General features: G+C 44.7%; 2 protein-coding genes across 2 annotated transcripts in view; both read right to left on the minus strand.

Moving 5' to 3' along the window:
• Window positions 1-6427, minus strand: part of rragca (Ras-related GTP binding Ca) — an 11531-nt gene extending 5104 nt beyond the window's left edge. The window contains exons 1-3 of the mRNA XM_062539339.1: window positions 6053-6427; window positions 4222-4425; window positions 2859-3058 (exon numbers count right to left, since the gene is read on the minus strand). Of these exons, the coding sequence (XP_062395323.1) occupies window positions 2859-3058; window positions 4222-4425; window positions 6053-6232 (584 nt within the window). The 5' untranslated portion in view covers window positions 6233-6427. The remainder of the gene's footprint in view (window positions 1-2858; window positions 3059-4221; window positions 4426-6052) is intronic.
• Window positions 6428-9513: 3086 nt separating this feature from the next.
• Window positions 9514-12452, minus strand: gja9a (gap junction protein alpha 9a). The gene is made up of 2 exons (XM_062537806.1): window positions 12403-12452; window positions 9514-11080 (listed from the first exon to the last, which is right to left on the minus strand). Exons 1-2 carry the CDS (start codon window positions 12450-12452, stop codon window positions 9514-9516), a joined length of 1617 nt encoding a protein of 538 aa, XP_062393790.1.
• Between the last annotated feature and the right edge of the window lie 1986 nt (window positions 12453-14438).

A 14438-nucleotide genomic window follows, 5' to 3' on the forward strand; every position in this document is an offset into this window, starting at 1 on the left:
GCTTATACATTAATTTAGCAAACTTTCTTAATATGGTTTTGTTTCTTTTAACTTGCATAAAATACTGTGCTGCGGCTTACACACAATGCAGCTAATTACTGTAATCTTAAACCTATCGCATGGGCCAATACTTGGACTAGAGGCAAGTGGCAGAATTCCTAATGTTCGCCATGGGTTGTCGGTGGCACAGTTGAAGCAGCCACGTAGCACTAGCATCTGACACAGAGTTCACATAGGAGTGAATACAAATTCACTGTGGCCATATTGGAGAGATTATGGAGTTTGAGGTCACGGTGGGATGACTGGAGACATAGTCCGTGGCCTCAGCCTCATACACGCCTCAACGAGTTCAGAGGTCCGATGACCGGAAGGGTCAGTGGTGACGTTCCATTGCGGCACGCGACCCAAAACAATAACTCGTTTGTTACCCCGACTCCCAACCCTACCCCCATCATCTACACACACACACACACACACACACACACACACACACACACACACACACACACACACACACACACACACACACACACACACACACACACACACACACACACACACACACACACACACACACACACACACACACACACACACACACACACACACACACACACACACACACACACACACACACACACACACACACACACACACACACGCCAACAACATGAACTGGTGAAAACATTAGCAATCCTACTTCTGGAATTAAATATATAGATATATATCCTTCCGGTTCCATCCACACAAATGGACACTCTCGTCCTTGTAAAAACGAAAGGTTTAAAGTCAGAAACCACCAGTTTATTGTCCCTCAGGTGATCTGTTCTTACAGCTCATAGTGGTAATAGGGTGCCGAAGTGTGGTGTACCGTTTCCATGACAGCAGTTTCCCTGGATCCATACAGTTTTTCAAAGTAGCATCGAAATATAGCTATCGAGGCAATGCCACATCGTTATTCTGGCTATCATCATAACGTTCATCTTTTAAGATTGAACATTAGTCTGGGGAGTCTGCGCTTTATTTCTACTGCACAAGAGGCGTGATCAATGGGCAAGAGCCAGTTTGTGATTGGACCCAGCAAACGTGGACAGGAATCAGGAGAGATAGATGACACTTTTGAAAATTTCATACATTTTAGTATACTAAGATTCTTTTTTAAATGTCTTAATAACCATGCACCAAGACTGTTCACTGATGTGGCCATTAGGCGTCAGAGCTCTCACAGAGCGACCACACGAGCCTCCACCTGTGGGGATTGTCTCGTCCCAAGATGCAGGACCTCTTTCTGCCAGTCTGCTGTCCCTGTGAAGGGTGCCAAACTCTGGAACTCTCTATCCACTGAACTAAAACTGGAACCCAACAGTAAAGCTTTCAACAAAGGACTCAAACAATGGCTAAAATCAAAACAACAGTGCTCACATGAATAGTATGTAAGTGGCCTCTGCTAATTTATTTATGTTTCTGAAACTGGAAATTACCTGCATTTCCTACTTTTTTATTTTTTCTTTTGATTTGTTGTTTTTCTTATCTTGTCTGTCTTTTCCTTTTTTCCTTCTTGATCTTATTCTTTTTAAAAGCCGCCTATGGACAAGTGTTGCGAATTAGCACCTGTGCTAAAACACTCAAGTCAATGCATCTGGTTTGTCCAATGTAATTGCTATGTCCATACCAAATAAACATTAATAATAATGTGCAGGTTTCCAGCCTGAGCTGTAGGGTGAAATCCAAATCGCCGGCAGATCAGGCAGGTTTTACCCAGCCAACCCAGAGATGGCATCTGTACTCCATTGCAGATGGTAATATTTACGGGAGTAGGACTAATGCTCTGGTTCTGACACCGGGTCAGAGACACCCATAGGGTGCCTCTCATTTGGGCTTTTATATGTCCTCCCTTGCTCCTCGGGCCTCGATCCTCACTGATCTACATAAAGAATGATGGGGCGGCAAAAATGGGATAGTCTATCCAGTGTTAGTTATAGATCAGTGGGAACGCCCGTCGAGGATCGAGCATCGAGGATCGGAGAGAGATGTTGAGAGGCACCCTTAGTCTCATCACTTTCCCTTCTCGGGTACAGCGCGATCTTCACTGGCTTTATCACAGAGGTCAAAGGGGTCGCCGGGGTCAAATGGGTACTTAGGCGTCCACACAACAGCAGCGTGCCGAACTGACTCAGACGTCTCCGCGCAGAGGAGAGGCCTCCGAGGAATCTGGCAGAGTAGACTGGAGAATGCAGAACATGTGTTGTCTGCATGCAAGCTACTGGGCCACAGTGTCTTGGCTAATCATCCGGCCCTCAAAACGCCGCAGGCGACCGCGCTATAGCTACGGCTGTTGCCATAGCGCCACTTTTTGCACCTCGCTGTCAAAGCTAAACAACTTTCGCAGCTACTACCTCCCGCTCCCATCACACAAGACTTCACATGCATCGGGCCTCTCTGACAAATTTGTGGCCTTCAGTCATGCAATTTGTTTTGGGTCGGTCTGCAATCGTGGTCCAGTTTTCTTGGAAATAACTTCGCTGAACAACAGGTTCTCAATGACACCAACAGGATTAACAGACGGAGCATAGCCACACAAGCTAAGGTTTCCTGGGAGTGGTGTGTGGATGGGAGCCAAATGCTTAGCACGCTTAAAAGGCTTTTTGCCTTGATTCAGACAGGACAGTGGAGAGAGTGACCCGAAGGGAGTAGGAGAGAGAGAGAAGGATCTGGAAATGACCACGGGTCATACTCATACCCGGATCCTCATGGAAACTTGGACACAAAATGGCATGGAAACAAATAAAAACGTTGAATGACTATTTTTTCTTAACGTCCTGCGTCTGTTGTGTGTTGTGTCTCGTCTCACCACCCACCTGAGGTGCAGCTTCTCCAGGCTGGCGTCTGCCAGGTCATCGTTGGCCCTCTGGTTGATGTCCCTTTGTGTCTCGATCTTGTGATCGTCGGACAGGCCGTCCACCTTGTGGATGAAGACCTCGAAGTTGATCTCGGGGTTGACCCTGTAGGCCCGCGACACGGTGAGGTGAAGCCTCCCCAGAGCCTCCACGTAGTCATCCTGTACAGCAGAACAGGGGAAGGATAGGAGTCAGAATGACAAGTGCTTAACGTAATTCCTACTACTGTTAACCTCTGTGGATCTTGCTGAATAGGACGCTACTGGCAAAGAAGAACAGTCAGAGTTTGGTCAGAGTTTACTCAACAGGATTTGAGCCAATTAGGCTTCCTGTGTCTCCGCATATGTTGCATTTGGACCTACTGCTGGATTTTAAGAGAGCAACTCTCAGCAGTGTTGTTTACCTGCACGGTTTGTTTTACGGCGCGATTTGAAACACAAAATCATCAGAGAAAAATGCAATGGTGCCAAGAGAACTGGAACTTCAAACACAAACATGGATATCAACAGAGTATTAGTGATCACCAGAGCTGCACCATGTGACAAATGGTGCTTGAACAAAGAGAAACCCTCAGAACTCATTAGTGAAACTGATACGCTTGTATTTAAACCCTTCCGCGTGACGAGGTGCTGCTGTGATGAATGAGTTATGTCATAATCCCACACCACCACCACAGCAGCCACACTCACCATGCATAACAGGTGGGAAGAGTTTCATACTGTATGTACATGAATAGGTGAGACAATAGTTTTAAAAGAAGTTAACATTTAACATTCTTGAATTTCCCCTTGGGGAACAATAAAGTATCTATCTATCTATCTATCTAACATAAAGGTATCCTGTTGTTGGCCAAGTCACTGTACAGCAGTGTGAATCAGTTTTATTGGATGTTGTTTTGAATTTTAAGATATACTGTACATTGACATACAGACCGAAGTCATTTAACGGCAAAGATCCATGACATGCGCTGACTGCCAGGACTGGGGTGAGGCTAGCCTTGACTAGTATGACACACTGGGCATGGTCTGGTGACACTGGTGTAACCTGTTCATACCTCACTCTTTGTATGGCAGTAAAATGAAGGGATTTAATTTCCTGACGGCAACCCAATAGCTTGTGTAGCTTACTTCACAAGTAAGAATGCAAAACTCAGAGAACATCTAAACGTGTTAGTGAGTGTGCGAACGGCTTGTCTTCAGAGCTCCTTAGAAATGGTCAGCTCTATGATTTTTACATTGAGGGAAAGCATTCAGATCCAGCAACGCCACAGTCTGTGACTTAAATGAACTCCACTCAACATCTCATGCTTAACATAAATCTCTACCTGAGCATCAATGACAAATATCAGGGCCCCCGTGCCTCTGAAGATCATCTCATAGTCGAAGGTGGGGTCAAAGAAGTCCACCTGCCCAGGAAAGTCCCAAATCTGAAAATTGACGAAGGAGCTACTCGAGATGTCATCCTTGTAGATCTTGTTGGTGCTCTCCAAGAATAACGTCTCGTTTGGGGACATCTTGTGAAACACCACCTAAGGAGACAGAAACATTTGAGATCAACACAGCGTTACAGCAACTCTGACCAAACTGTTTCAGAAGTGTAACAATCTTGTAAATGAAGGTATTACATGCAGTTGCTTGCTTAATTACACAGTAATACACATCCATGCTGGATTAGTGATTGTATTTGCATGCACGTGTCTTAAGGACTTTGGAAATGGGCTTCAGAGGCCTCTTGGCCAGACGGACCAGCAGCACGAATCCCAAAGTCGTCGTAAGTTTGTATGGGCATTCCTAGGCTAGTGTTAATGTGTTCTTTTAAACAAATGGGAAACATTCCGACCACAACATTTAGGCCAGTTAACAAGGCAATATGAAGAGTTTGCTAAAGGGACCCAACCCAAATCAAACGTGACATGGCTCTTCTCATCAGAGTAGCCCAGGCATTGAAAACACAATGAAGTGTTGTTGGGGGGGTTTTTGTCTTAAGAACAACCTTTTCCTCAGTTATGAAACATGTTCCTTTGGGTACAACATTTTATGAAACCAGCTTCCATTTTCAGAGCAAATTCCCCTGCGCACTGATTCATATTTTATGAAGCACTTTATTGTCATTTACCACACATGAAAAGATATTTAGCAAAAAAACCAAAAGCGTAGATATGTGATTAATTATTCATCTGTTCAATTCGGCTTTGCCAGGACAAAGCAACCAGATAAGACCTTTTGTCAAAGGGCTGAGATTATATCAACCCTTGTCTGTGGTCGTCCTTGCCTACAGTGTCAATTGCACTGCTAAACCCTGATACATTTGCTTTGCCTCACATCTGAAATATTATTGTTTCAAGTTAAATGAACTATTAAGGATAGGCTTATGCAGGAACCAATCATCATTGGCAAACGCCAAACTTCAAGTTATATACATTATATCATGCCTATATAAATTAATTCATGTTTGTGGTAGCAGCAAGTGTAAGCAAATTCTTATGGAAATGTTGGCTGATATAACAGGCACCAACGTACGCTGTGCGTCTGTCATGTCTGAGGTAGGATCCGTCCTGCACACAAGATTTACACATAACAAACAATAATAGATAGGTAGACAGCCAGTCATCACTCCTCTCCGTCACGTGCCCTGTTCGCACCGGATGAGTGCCACTACCGTCGGAGTAGGGAATGACTTGGATTTATGCTTCTTCATGCAGCTAGAAAGTTAGCAAATGATTAAGCTGACTGATTGCCTACGAACCTATATCACCACGTATTGGGGTAACTGCCTTTACCCAATGACACTATCAGATTCATGGATCTTATAATGCTGACATTAATACATGGTTTAGGCGAGGACCTAAGAACAGCAAGCTAGCATTTGCAAATGACCATTACATAGCCTGCTAGCCAGGTGGCCGATTTGCTGCGGTTACTGTACTGCAACTGACTGACTGTGTGCTCAGCAAGTTAGTATTTGTTCCCCGTTATGGATAATGCTTCTTCATCACTGTAGCCACCGCTAGCTGTTTAGCATGTCTGGGGATAACGTTATGTTTGGCTGGTGATATAATCGCCCAAGCAGGCATCAAGGCATACACTACACAGATGAGCTCTTGGCTTCAGTGCTAACTTCGCTCATGTTTGCCAGTAAGCAAGTGTTAACGGTACCTTCTGGATCGAAGACTTGCCACTCCTTCGCAGCCCCATCAGCAATATTCTTGGTTTACTGTCTGAGGGTGATGGACTGTCTTCGATATCGGCCTCTTCCTCCCCATAACCAAAATCTTTTGGGAACGAGTCCGCTACCCCAAAGCTATCTGCCAGTGGTTCTTCATACTGTATCGACATTTTGACCCGACGACGCTCGCTTCCCCAATCCCCCCCTCCCCCTTTCTATTAACCGTGGTCTGTTATGAAAATATTTCTTCGCCGCTATCTATGTCCATCAAATACTGGTCAGCGGGCATGGGTTGTGTCTGGGAAGATCTCTACAGAACAGAGATAAGCGATTCCCCGTCTCCTTTAAATCGTCAGGTCCCCAATGTTTCCTCTCCTGAAACGAAAGCTTGATTTGGTCCCGCCTTAAAATGCGATTGGATGTGTATCAGTCGCTGTCAACCACCACTGGTTAAAATATGTGTCATTCATTTACATGAGTTGTTAGGTGGGCCATCCCAAGTCATGTGTTTTTATATCACCTGACTTGGCCAGTCGACTGGCTGGTGTGCAAGGCATGTGCTTGTTTTACTGACCTTTCACCTGGAGGAAAGGTGTTTTTCTCCCCAGATTACACTCAAGACATAACGTGCAGAATTGGTGATTCCAAAGGATTAGAGTATGAACTTGCGTAACACAAGAATTTGACACTTTATAAAGTTCGAAACAAGTGCAATATTACAATAGGTAGGTAAATGCACTTCCATTTACAAGCTATAGAAGTGGTCATGTGTATTGTAACCATAGACAGTAAAAGTAACCTAGCAATCTTTTTCAGTTGATTCAGTTACTTACAACAGTTAATTAATATGCAGTTCACTATTTCGCCGCTGGATGGCGCAAAATAACATCTTCACATTTTCAGATTGCCCAGAGCATGGTTAGAATTGGCCACTCTCGTTCTTGATACTGTCAATGTTGAATTTTCCTGATATCTATTCGGTCTTATACAATACGAAATATGTTATACAATGTGGAATTGTGTAGGCGTAATATAAGTGTGGTCACACGCAGCAGTATTGGACATATCATGCCTACCTGGGTAAGTGAAGTAAATTGGCCTATGTTCCTCAGCTCTCTAGTGTGGTGTTTGTGTGCTAAACAAAAAAGGAGACCCCTGGTTGAAATATCAAACAAGCTTTATTTGAATAATCTGGACCTGGTTTCACAAGTTCTACACTATGTACCACCTGATATAAGAACTGCCCCCTCCATCACATTTTAAATCCAGGCTCAAAACCCACATATACTCCCTGGCCTTCTCCGCCCAGCGCCCACTAACATACTATGCTTGCTTTTTGTATCCTGCTGTTCTGTGTTAAATGTGCAGATGTATGCAAATATCAAGGGCTGAGAAGCAAGAGGGCATAAGTGATATTTCATCAACTTTCAACAACTGCTTCTGTATGTTCACAGTTAAGACCTTTGGTTTTTGTTCAATAATATTTTACTTCTATAATTTTGTCAGTTAGAAAGAGCTTTCAGGTGATAATATGTAACTCAATTTTGACCAAAATGTCACTTACGCCCCCTTGCTTCTCAGCCCTTGATATGTTTTTTATTTTAATTTACTTAATTTATTTTCCTTTTTTTCTTTCTGTGTTTGAAAACAGCACTTTGGTCAGTGCAAGATGTGTGTAAATGTGCTATAAAAATACATTTGACTTACTTACTTAGAATTAAACCTAAAATATGCCTTACTGTACTGTAGGCCTTCCCAAAACCTAAGATAAGTAGAAGTTACACTAGGGATGTTGGTCTGGAGAGCATTTGTCATCACAATTTCGATATAAAAGGTTCCTCAGCGGGAAATTCTTAAGAGATTGTTAGGCAAACATTAAAGTAGGTTTAACAGGGTCCCCATGGGTCAGGGAATTCCTGGAATATCGTGGAATTTCAGAGGAGGCATTGCCAGTCAGGGAAAGTCAGAGAATTTGGTCAATTTGCATGCACAGTCAGGGAATATCAGGGAATTTTATTAACAGTAAATTGTAATAGTCAAAACCTGCTGTGTATTCTCGTTTCATGTGTGGATGCACCTTTAATGTTTTTGTTTTGCCTGAAACATTTCCCGCTCTAAAAATGTGCAACATTCTAATGCAATATCTTGGCTGGTGGCGTCACTTCAGGCAAACATGCCAGAGAAATGCCGGTTTCAAGAAAGTTGGCTGGCCAACCAGGATTTCAAACACTAAAATATTGGGCATTTCTTTATATCGGAGGTCATGGAAATTCTGTTTTATGGTCAGGGAAAGTCCGGGAAAAGTCAGGTAATTTTAAGTCTGACTTAGAGTGGGAACCCTGGTTTAAATATCTCTATCCAGGATATGCATCCCGATAAAGTTCTGTTGGCCTTTGGAATTAAAATAGCCCCACATCATCACATACCCTCCACCATATCGCACGTGGGGGTGCCTGTACTTTGATAAGATCATCTATCTGTGCAAATCAAACCAGCTATTAGGCTTACTGAAATAAAACCATGCCAATCCCTATGGTGAAGGGTATGTGATGATGTGGGGCTATAAATAATTGGCCTTTGAAAATAAAAATCTGCCTGCCTCTATGAATTTGACTTGAAGTGCCAGCAGTGCAAAAAGAGCAAAGTTTTAACAGAAGCCTGAGAGAGACCAGAGTGATCATAGTACTTTTGAGATCAGTGTCACTAGACACATTTGTTGATGGTATGAGTGTCTATTTACTTCCATATATATAGTTGTTTCAATACCCATTATATGCCCATTAAAGTGTATAAAACATTTCTGTATTTCACATATCACAATAACATTGTATCTTAGATTTTTTTATTTTACAAAGCAAACAAAGTCACAACTGTTCAAATTTAACTACAAACCATCCCTTTCATACCGGTAAAAGCAGTTCAATAAATAAACATCTCATCCTAACCCTAGCCCACTGGTTGCTCTGCTCAAATGAATCTGTACAGTATTGCTAATAACTAGAATGTATTTGCAAAGCATACAAGTAAACTGCTGCAAAATCATTGGATCTATGCACATGTCTTAAGCGTGGCTTTAAGACATCCTTTGATTTTAGTGTGATGATTTGTACTGTGCAAAATCTTTCAATTTCACACAGAAATACCTCTACTGTAACATGTACTGTACATGTAGAGTTATTTTGCACTACAGTACTGAAACGCCCCAGTCCAGTCAACCAACACTCAGCACCTCAGCAGAACTTTCTTTTAACAACAAAAAGGCCTTAAAAGCATGCAGATTGTCTCTATGTTTCATGTGATGATATCACGACCGTGGCTAGAAAAGTTTTGGATAAGTGGACTCTATGGACAGTTCACGTGTCTTTATTTTTTCCAGGGTTCTCCAAGGGGAACGTTCTTGTCACCTTGCGGTCGAAGCTGGGCACTTCTGATGGCCCGACCGTCGAGGCCGTTATATCTGGAGGTCAGTCGCGGCCGCCCGTCTGCTGCTGGTGCTGCTGCTGGCCACTGATGTGCGGCGAGTCGGAGACAACATTCTCGGGCTCCCCCTCGATTCCGAGCTCGTCTCCTCGATGGAGTCGGGCGTGCAGGGCCGGCTGGGTCGCTTGGACTTGGAGCCCGAGCGGGAGCGCACCACGGCGTAGGGCGCGCTGCCGCTGGCACCGGCACCGGCACCGCCACCGCGCCCCTTGGCGCTCCCGTAGGAGTCGGCCTCCGAGGTGTTGCCCTCGACCACCGTGGAGCAGTGCCAGGGCGCGGTGACCTTCCACGGCTTCTTGACCGCGCTCACGGGCAGCGTGGGGCACGAGGAGTGCGCGTGGTCCCTGGCGGGCAGCGCGGGCGAGTCCGGGCCGCTCTCCGACTCGCCCTCCTCGTCGTGCGGGGGCAGGTGCGCCTGCTCCTCCGCCTCGTCCGCCTTGGGCGGGGTGACCGAGTTGCTCGGCCCCGAGCGCGTCTCGCTGCTGGTGTTGTTGGAGTTGCTGTTGTACTCCGTGGGGCTGTGCGCCGACTCTTTGAGGGCGTCCACCCCGCCTTTAGGCCGCCCGTCCCCCTGGACCGGCACGAAGGCCGACGAGGGGTTGATGAGAGGGGGGTAGGCCGGACCGTCGGGCGGCTTCTCCATGAGCAGGTTGTAGCCGCTGGGCGCGGAGGGCAGCGTGGCCTTTCGCCCGGTGCCCATGCCCATCTGGGGCACCACCGAGTCCTTCTTGCACTTGCTGGGGTAGTAGCTGTCGTCCAGGTCGTCCCTCAGGTGCGGGTAGATGTCCAGGATGCCCTTCTTGAGCGTCTTGTAGCCCAGGTGCATGATCTCCAGGATGTTGAGGAAGAGCGAGATGAAGGCGATGCACTGCATGAACACCATGAAGACGCTCTTCTCGGTGGGCCGCGACACGAAGCAGTCGACGGCGTTGGGGCAGGGCTCGCGCTCGCACTTGAAGAGCGGCTCCAGCTGGAAGCCGTAGAGCACGTACTGGCCGGTGATGAAGCCCACCTCCACGGCGGAGCGCGTGATGATGTGCGCCACGTAGGTGCGCAGGAGCGAGCCGCGCAGCGGCGCCTTGTTCAGCTTGCCCTGGTCCAGCTGCCGCATCTCGCGCTCGATGCGCCGCCGCACCTCGGCCAGCTCGGCGTCCACCTCCTCCAGCTCGCGGCGCAGCGCCATCTTCTTGCGCTGGCGCTCCTTCTCCAGGGCGCGCAGCCGGTAGAGCGCGTGGCCCATGTAGACGAGCGAGGGCGAGGAGACGAAGATGACCTGCAGCACCCAGTAGCGGATGAGCGAGATGGGGAAGGCCAGGTCGTAGCAGACGTTGCGGCAGCCGGGCTGCTCCGTGTTGCAGATGAAGTCGGACTGCTCGTCGTTCCACACGTCCTCGGCCGCCACTCCGAGCACCAGCATGCGGAAGATGAAGAGGATGGTCAGCCAGATCTTCCCCACCATGGTGGAGTGGATGTGAACCTCCTCCAAGATCCCACCGAGGAAGTTCCAGTCCCCCATCTTCACACGCGCATCTTTGTGACTGTCCAGGAGAGGGAGACACGGGAGAGAAGGAGTTTAGTTTCACCTTTACATTAGATATGTATTCACAGGCATTCAAGCTATACAGAGCTGTAGGAGACCTACATCAACAGTAAACAGAATACTGTCTTACATACAACACAAAATAACCAGAGGATGATAGTGCAGATGTTGAAGTAAAACAAGATCATGTATTGGAGAGATACAAAAAAGAAGTGCATGAGTGCAATTTAAACATGTTGATAGAAATTTTAAGAGAGGAGGTATTCTCCGAAGACCTGACTTTTTAAAGATACGATTTGGTGACCGAGTTGGTTACAATAATGGCCGACTGAACTGATCGTCCTCTGCTTCAGCCTCATTAGCCTGGCCAATATGTTCAAGAGACTGTTCCTTTAAATAGACTAATGATGCTGTTGATGCATGTTGTTATGTAAACCCTTGAAAGAGAGAACAATGAGCAGACATGCCTGCAGAAATGATTGATTACATTTTATTTCAAACAAATTGTACCTCTATAACATGCATCAGCCATCTTGTTCATGTAATTTCTCTAACTTTATCTTGGCATGATAGGATTGCCTAGCTAATTTACATTATGAATATTACAATTATTTAGTATTGCTTATGACTGAAAGTAATAAGTAAGTTTTAAAAAAATATTACAGTTTAAAAAAAAACTGTAATAACGTTGCTGTTTTATTTGGAGATAATGAAATGGCATTCAATTATATCTATTTCAACTTTAAATATCCTAGTAAATGTAAGCATGTTGGAATTCTCGTTAATTTGATTTAAGCTTTAATTCTAACTTTGATCAAATATATGGTTTAGGCTGCTAAATGCAATTTCATTAGCCTATATTCTCTACTATTTGCTCAAATTATTCCGTTTACACATTCCGTCACTTTAATACCAAAGGGGCAGGCGTAATGATACTTTGTTACTCATGCAACTAAATACATCTCTATGACCTGTTTTAACAATATTGCAACAATAATATGATTTGCATCAGGTTACTAAGAAACAAAAAGTAAGCTATATAATCTTACCTTCAGCCAGAAAAAACATATGTGAAACGCAACATAGTGCGGAATAAATCCCAAAATGTTCACATTGTTAAACACTTGGCTTGTTAACTCATGAGCAGCCCATCCACACAAATAAAAAAAGTTGCACCAGCTACATCCCCTTGTATCAGCAACTCCCTTTTATTGCACCCATTAGCCTCTCTTGTCATCCAAAAAAAAACACAAAGTTGTTAGCCTCACTGACGATACACCATGTCAGGGACTGATCAATGCACCAGTGGTTGCCAGTTACCTTGCAGCTGTATGGACAGACTGCCGGTGATTTAAATCCCCTCGGGTCATGCAGGCGCGACGAGGCCGCCAAAATGCTTAAAAATCGTTGGTGCTCCGCACATCTGTCCCCGGCGCATTACCTGAACTTTTTTGACCCCCCTCGTTCGGTGCTGCTGGCAGCAGGATGGTTTTCCAACTGGGCAGCTGAGTGTGCGTGGGGGTGGGGACATCGGCGTCGGCATGTTGTCCGCAATCAATAAGGACAACCACTACGCCTGAAATGAGCGCCGAGTTAACATGCACCACCTAATTGATCCAGCGTCCTCTTTGTAGCAGTGCTGTTCTGTTTTATCCACTAAGAGGGAATGATACCATATTTTCTCATTCCCTTGTCCGTGCATTTGTTTCAGTTTGTAGTAGGCTACATGTTCAAGATTAATTATTATGCAGTTGAATCCAAGTTTGGCTATTTCCCCTGAAGCGCATGGGATGAGACTGCGCACAGAGTTTGATTATCAATTAGCACCTCAAATGTGAGATGTAGTAGCATGGACCTCTATTTTTAAAAACAGCTGATAATCAAAACAATGCTGTTATCCAAACTCGGAGTATAAATTTAACTGCATTGTCTCCACCAATGAAGCTACACGTTGCAGTCTCTTTAAGTTATAAGCCTTTAATAATGTATATATTTTACAAGTGCAAAGTATGGAGCTTGGCTGATTACATAACATTGGTTTTGGTACTTCTAGAGTTGAACATACTCGACCATGGTGCTCTTACTGATCAATGCTTTTTTGTGTGATGTAATCAATTGGTCATGTCCGATTTCATACTCTGGTAGTTCCCAACTGAATGTAATTAAAATGGTGGCTGCAAGTTGCGGCAAAATTTTATTCCATTTACAAGAAATCAATGGAGCCCACTTGTTTCACTTGCTAAATGTGTGGGTATTTGAGGGCATTTTAGGATCGTCCAAAATTGTATTTTGCTGTGTGGTTACCTATTATGCAATACTGTCAACCTTTTAGCAGTTTCAGATTCATCAGTGCTAAAAACGTTTGTTTTTAATCATTATCATGGGTACACAGATGAACATAGAACAATGTAATTAAATATTTATGACTCACTCACCGCACTAATGAAAGACCACTGGACCACAGTGCATGCGAATGTCCATCAGAGCATTTCTCTTTTGCGAGATGTGAATTAATCAGTCCTGTGGAGCTCTGCTATGTTTCTTGCACATGGTCAGACCTGAACAAAATAATAATAAAACATTTTTTTTAAAAAAAACAGTTTGGAGCCATCCTTTCTAAGTAAACATCTTGATGTGAGGGGCTCAGAGCTTGATCCTCAGGAGAGGTTAGTTGATCTGCTCAGGAGCCAAAGACACTGCACGCCACTCCCTAAGCAGTGGTGTCTATTATCATGCTGTGATGATTGTGGAGCAGCAAAGTCAGGACTGTGCAGGGGGCCTCACACACATAATGGACAGACAGCCGCCCGCGGTAATGTGGGGACAAGATTGCTGAATTCTGCAGGAAAGTTGAATGGGTTACAGTCAAGGATAGCACCTTTACAAACATGTCTATCAACTTTAATCACAGGATCACAGATTCAGGTTCGGTGACATGCAACAAAAACAATATTTCTCTCTTATACAATACTGCTGAACCATGTGCATTATAAATAATAATCATTGTTGGTTGGCCTTCAAAATTATGTAAAAAAGCCTATTACCATGAAACTTGGGGTGAGGTCTAGCACAGGCCAAACCCCAGTAAATGTTGGAGCAGTTTTGACTCACTGAGTACTTGCACAAATTTATTTTAGCTATTCCAAACAACAATAATAGCACCACTTTGTATTTCATGTGGCAAGATGCATCGTTTGGCCCTGGCAGAATCTACTCTCCACGTGATCTATGTAATGTAACCTACTGATTTCCCTCGTCACTGTCTCTCCTTGGACACAATGATACAAACCCGCCCGTACGGGACAAACCACGCTTACCATGTAGTGCTACCAGTACAAACATACTGAGTATGTCAG

The sequence above is a fragment of the Sardina pilchardus genome, chromosome 6 (assembly GCF_963854185.1).
Source record: "Sardina pilchardus chromosome 6, fSarPil1.1, whole genome shotgun sequence".
Classification (NCBI taxonomy): Eukaryota; Metazoa; Chordata; class Actinopteri; order Clupeiformes; family Clupeidae; genus Sardina; species Sardina pilchardus.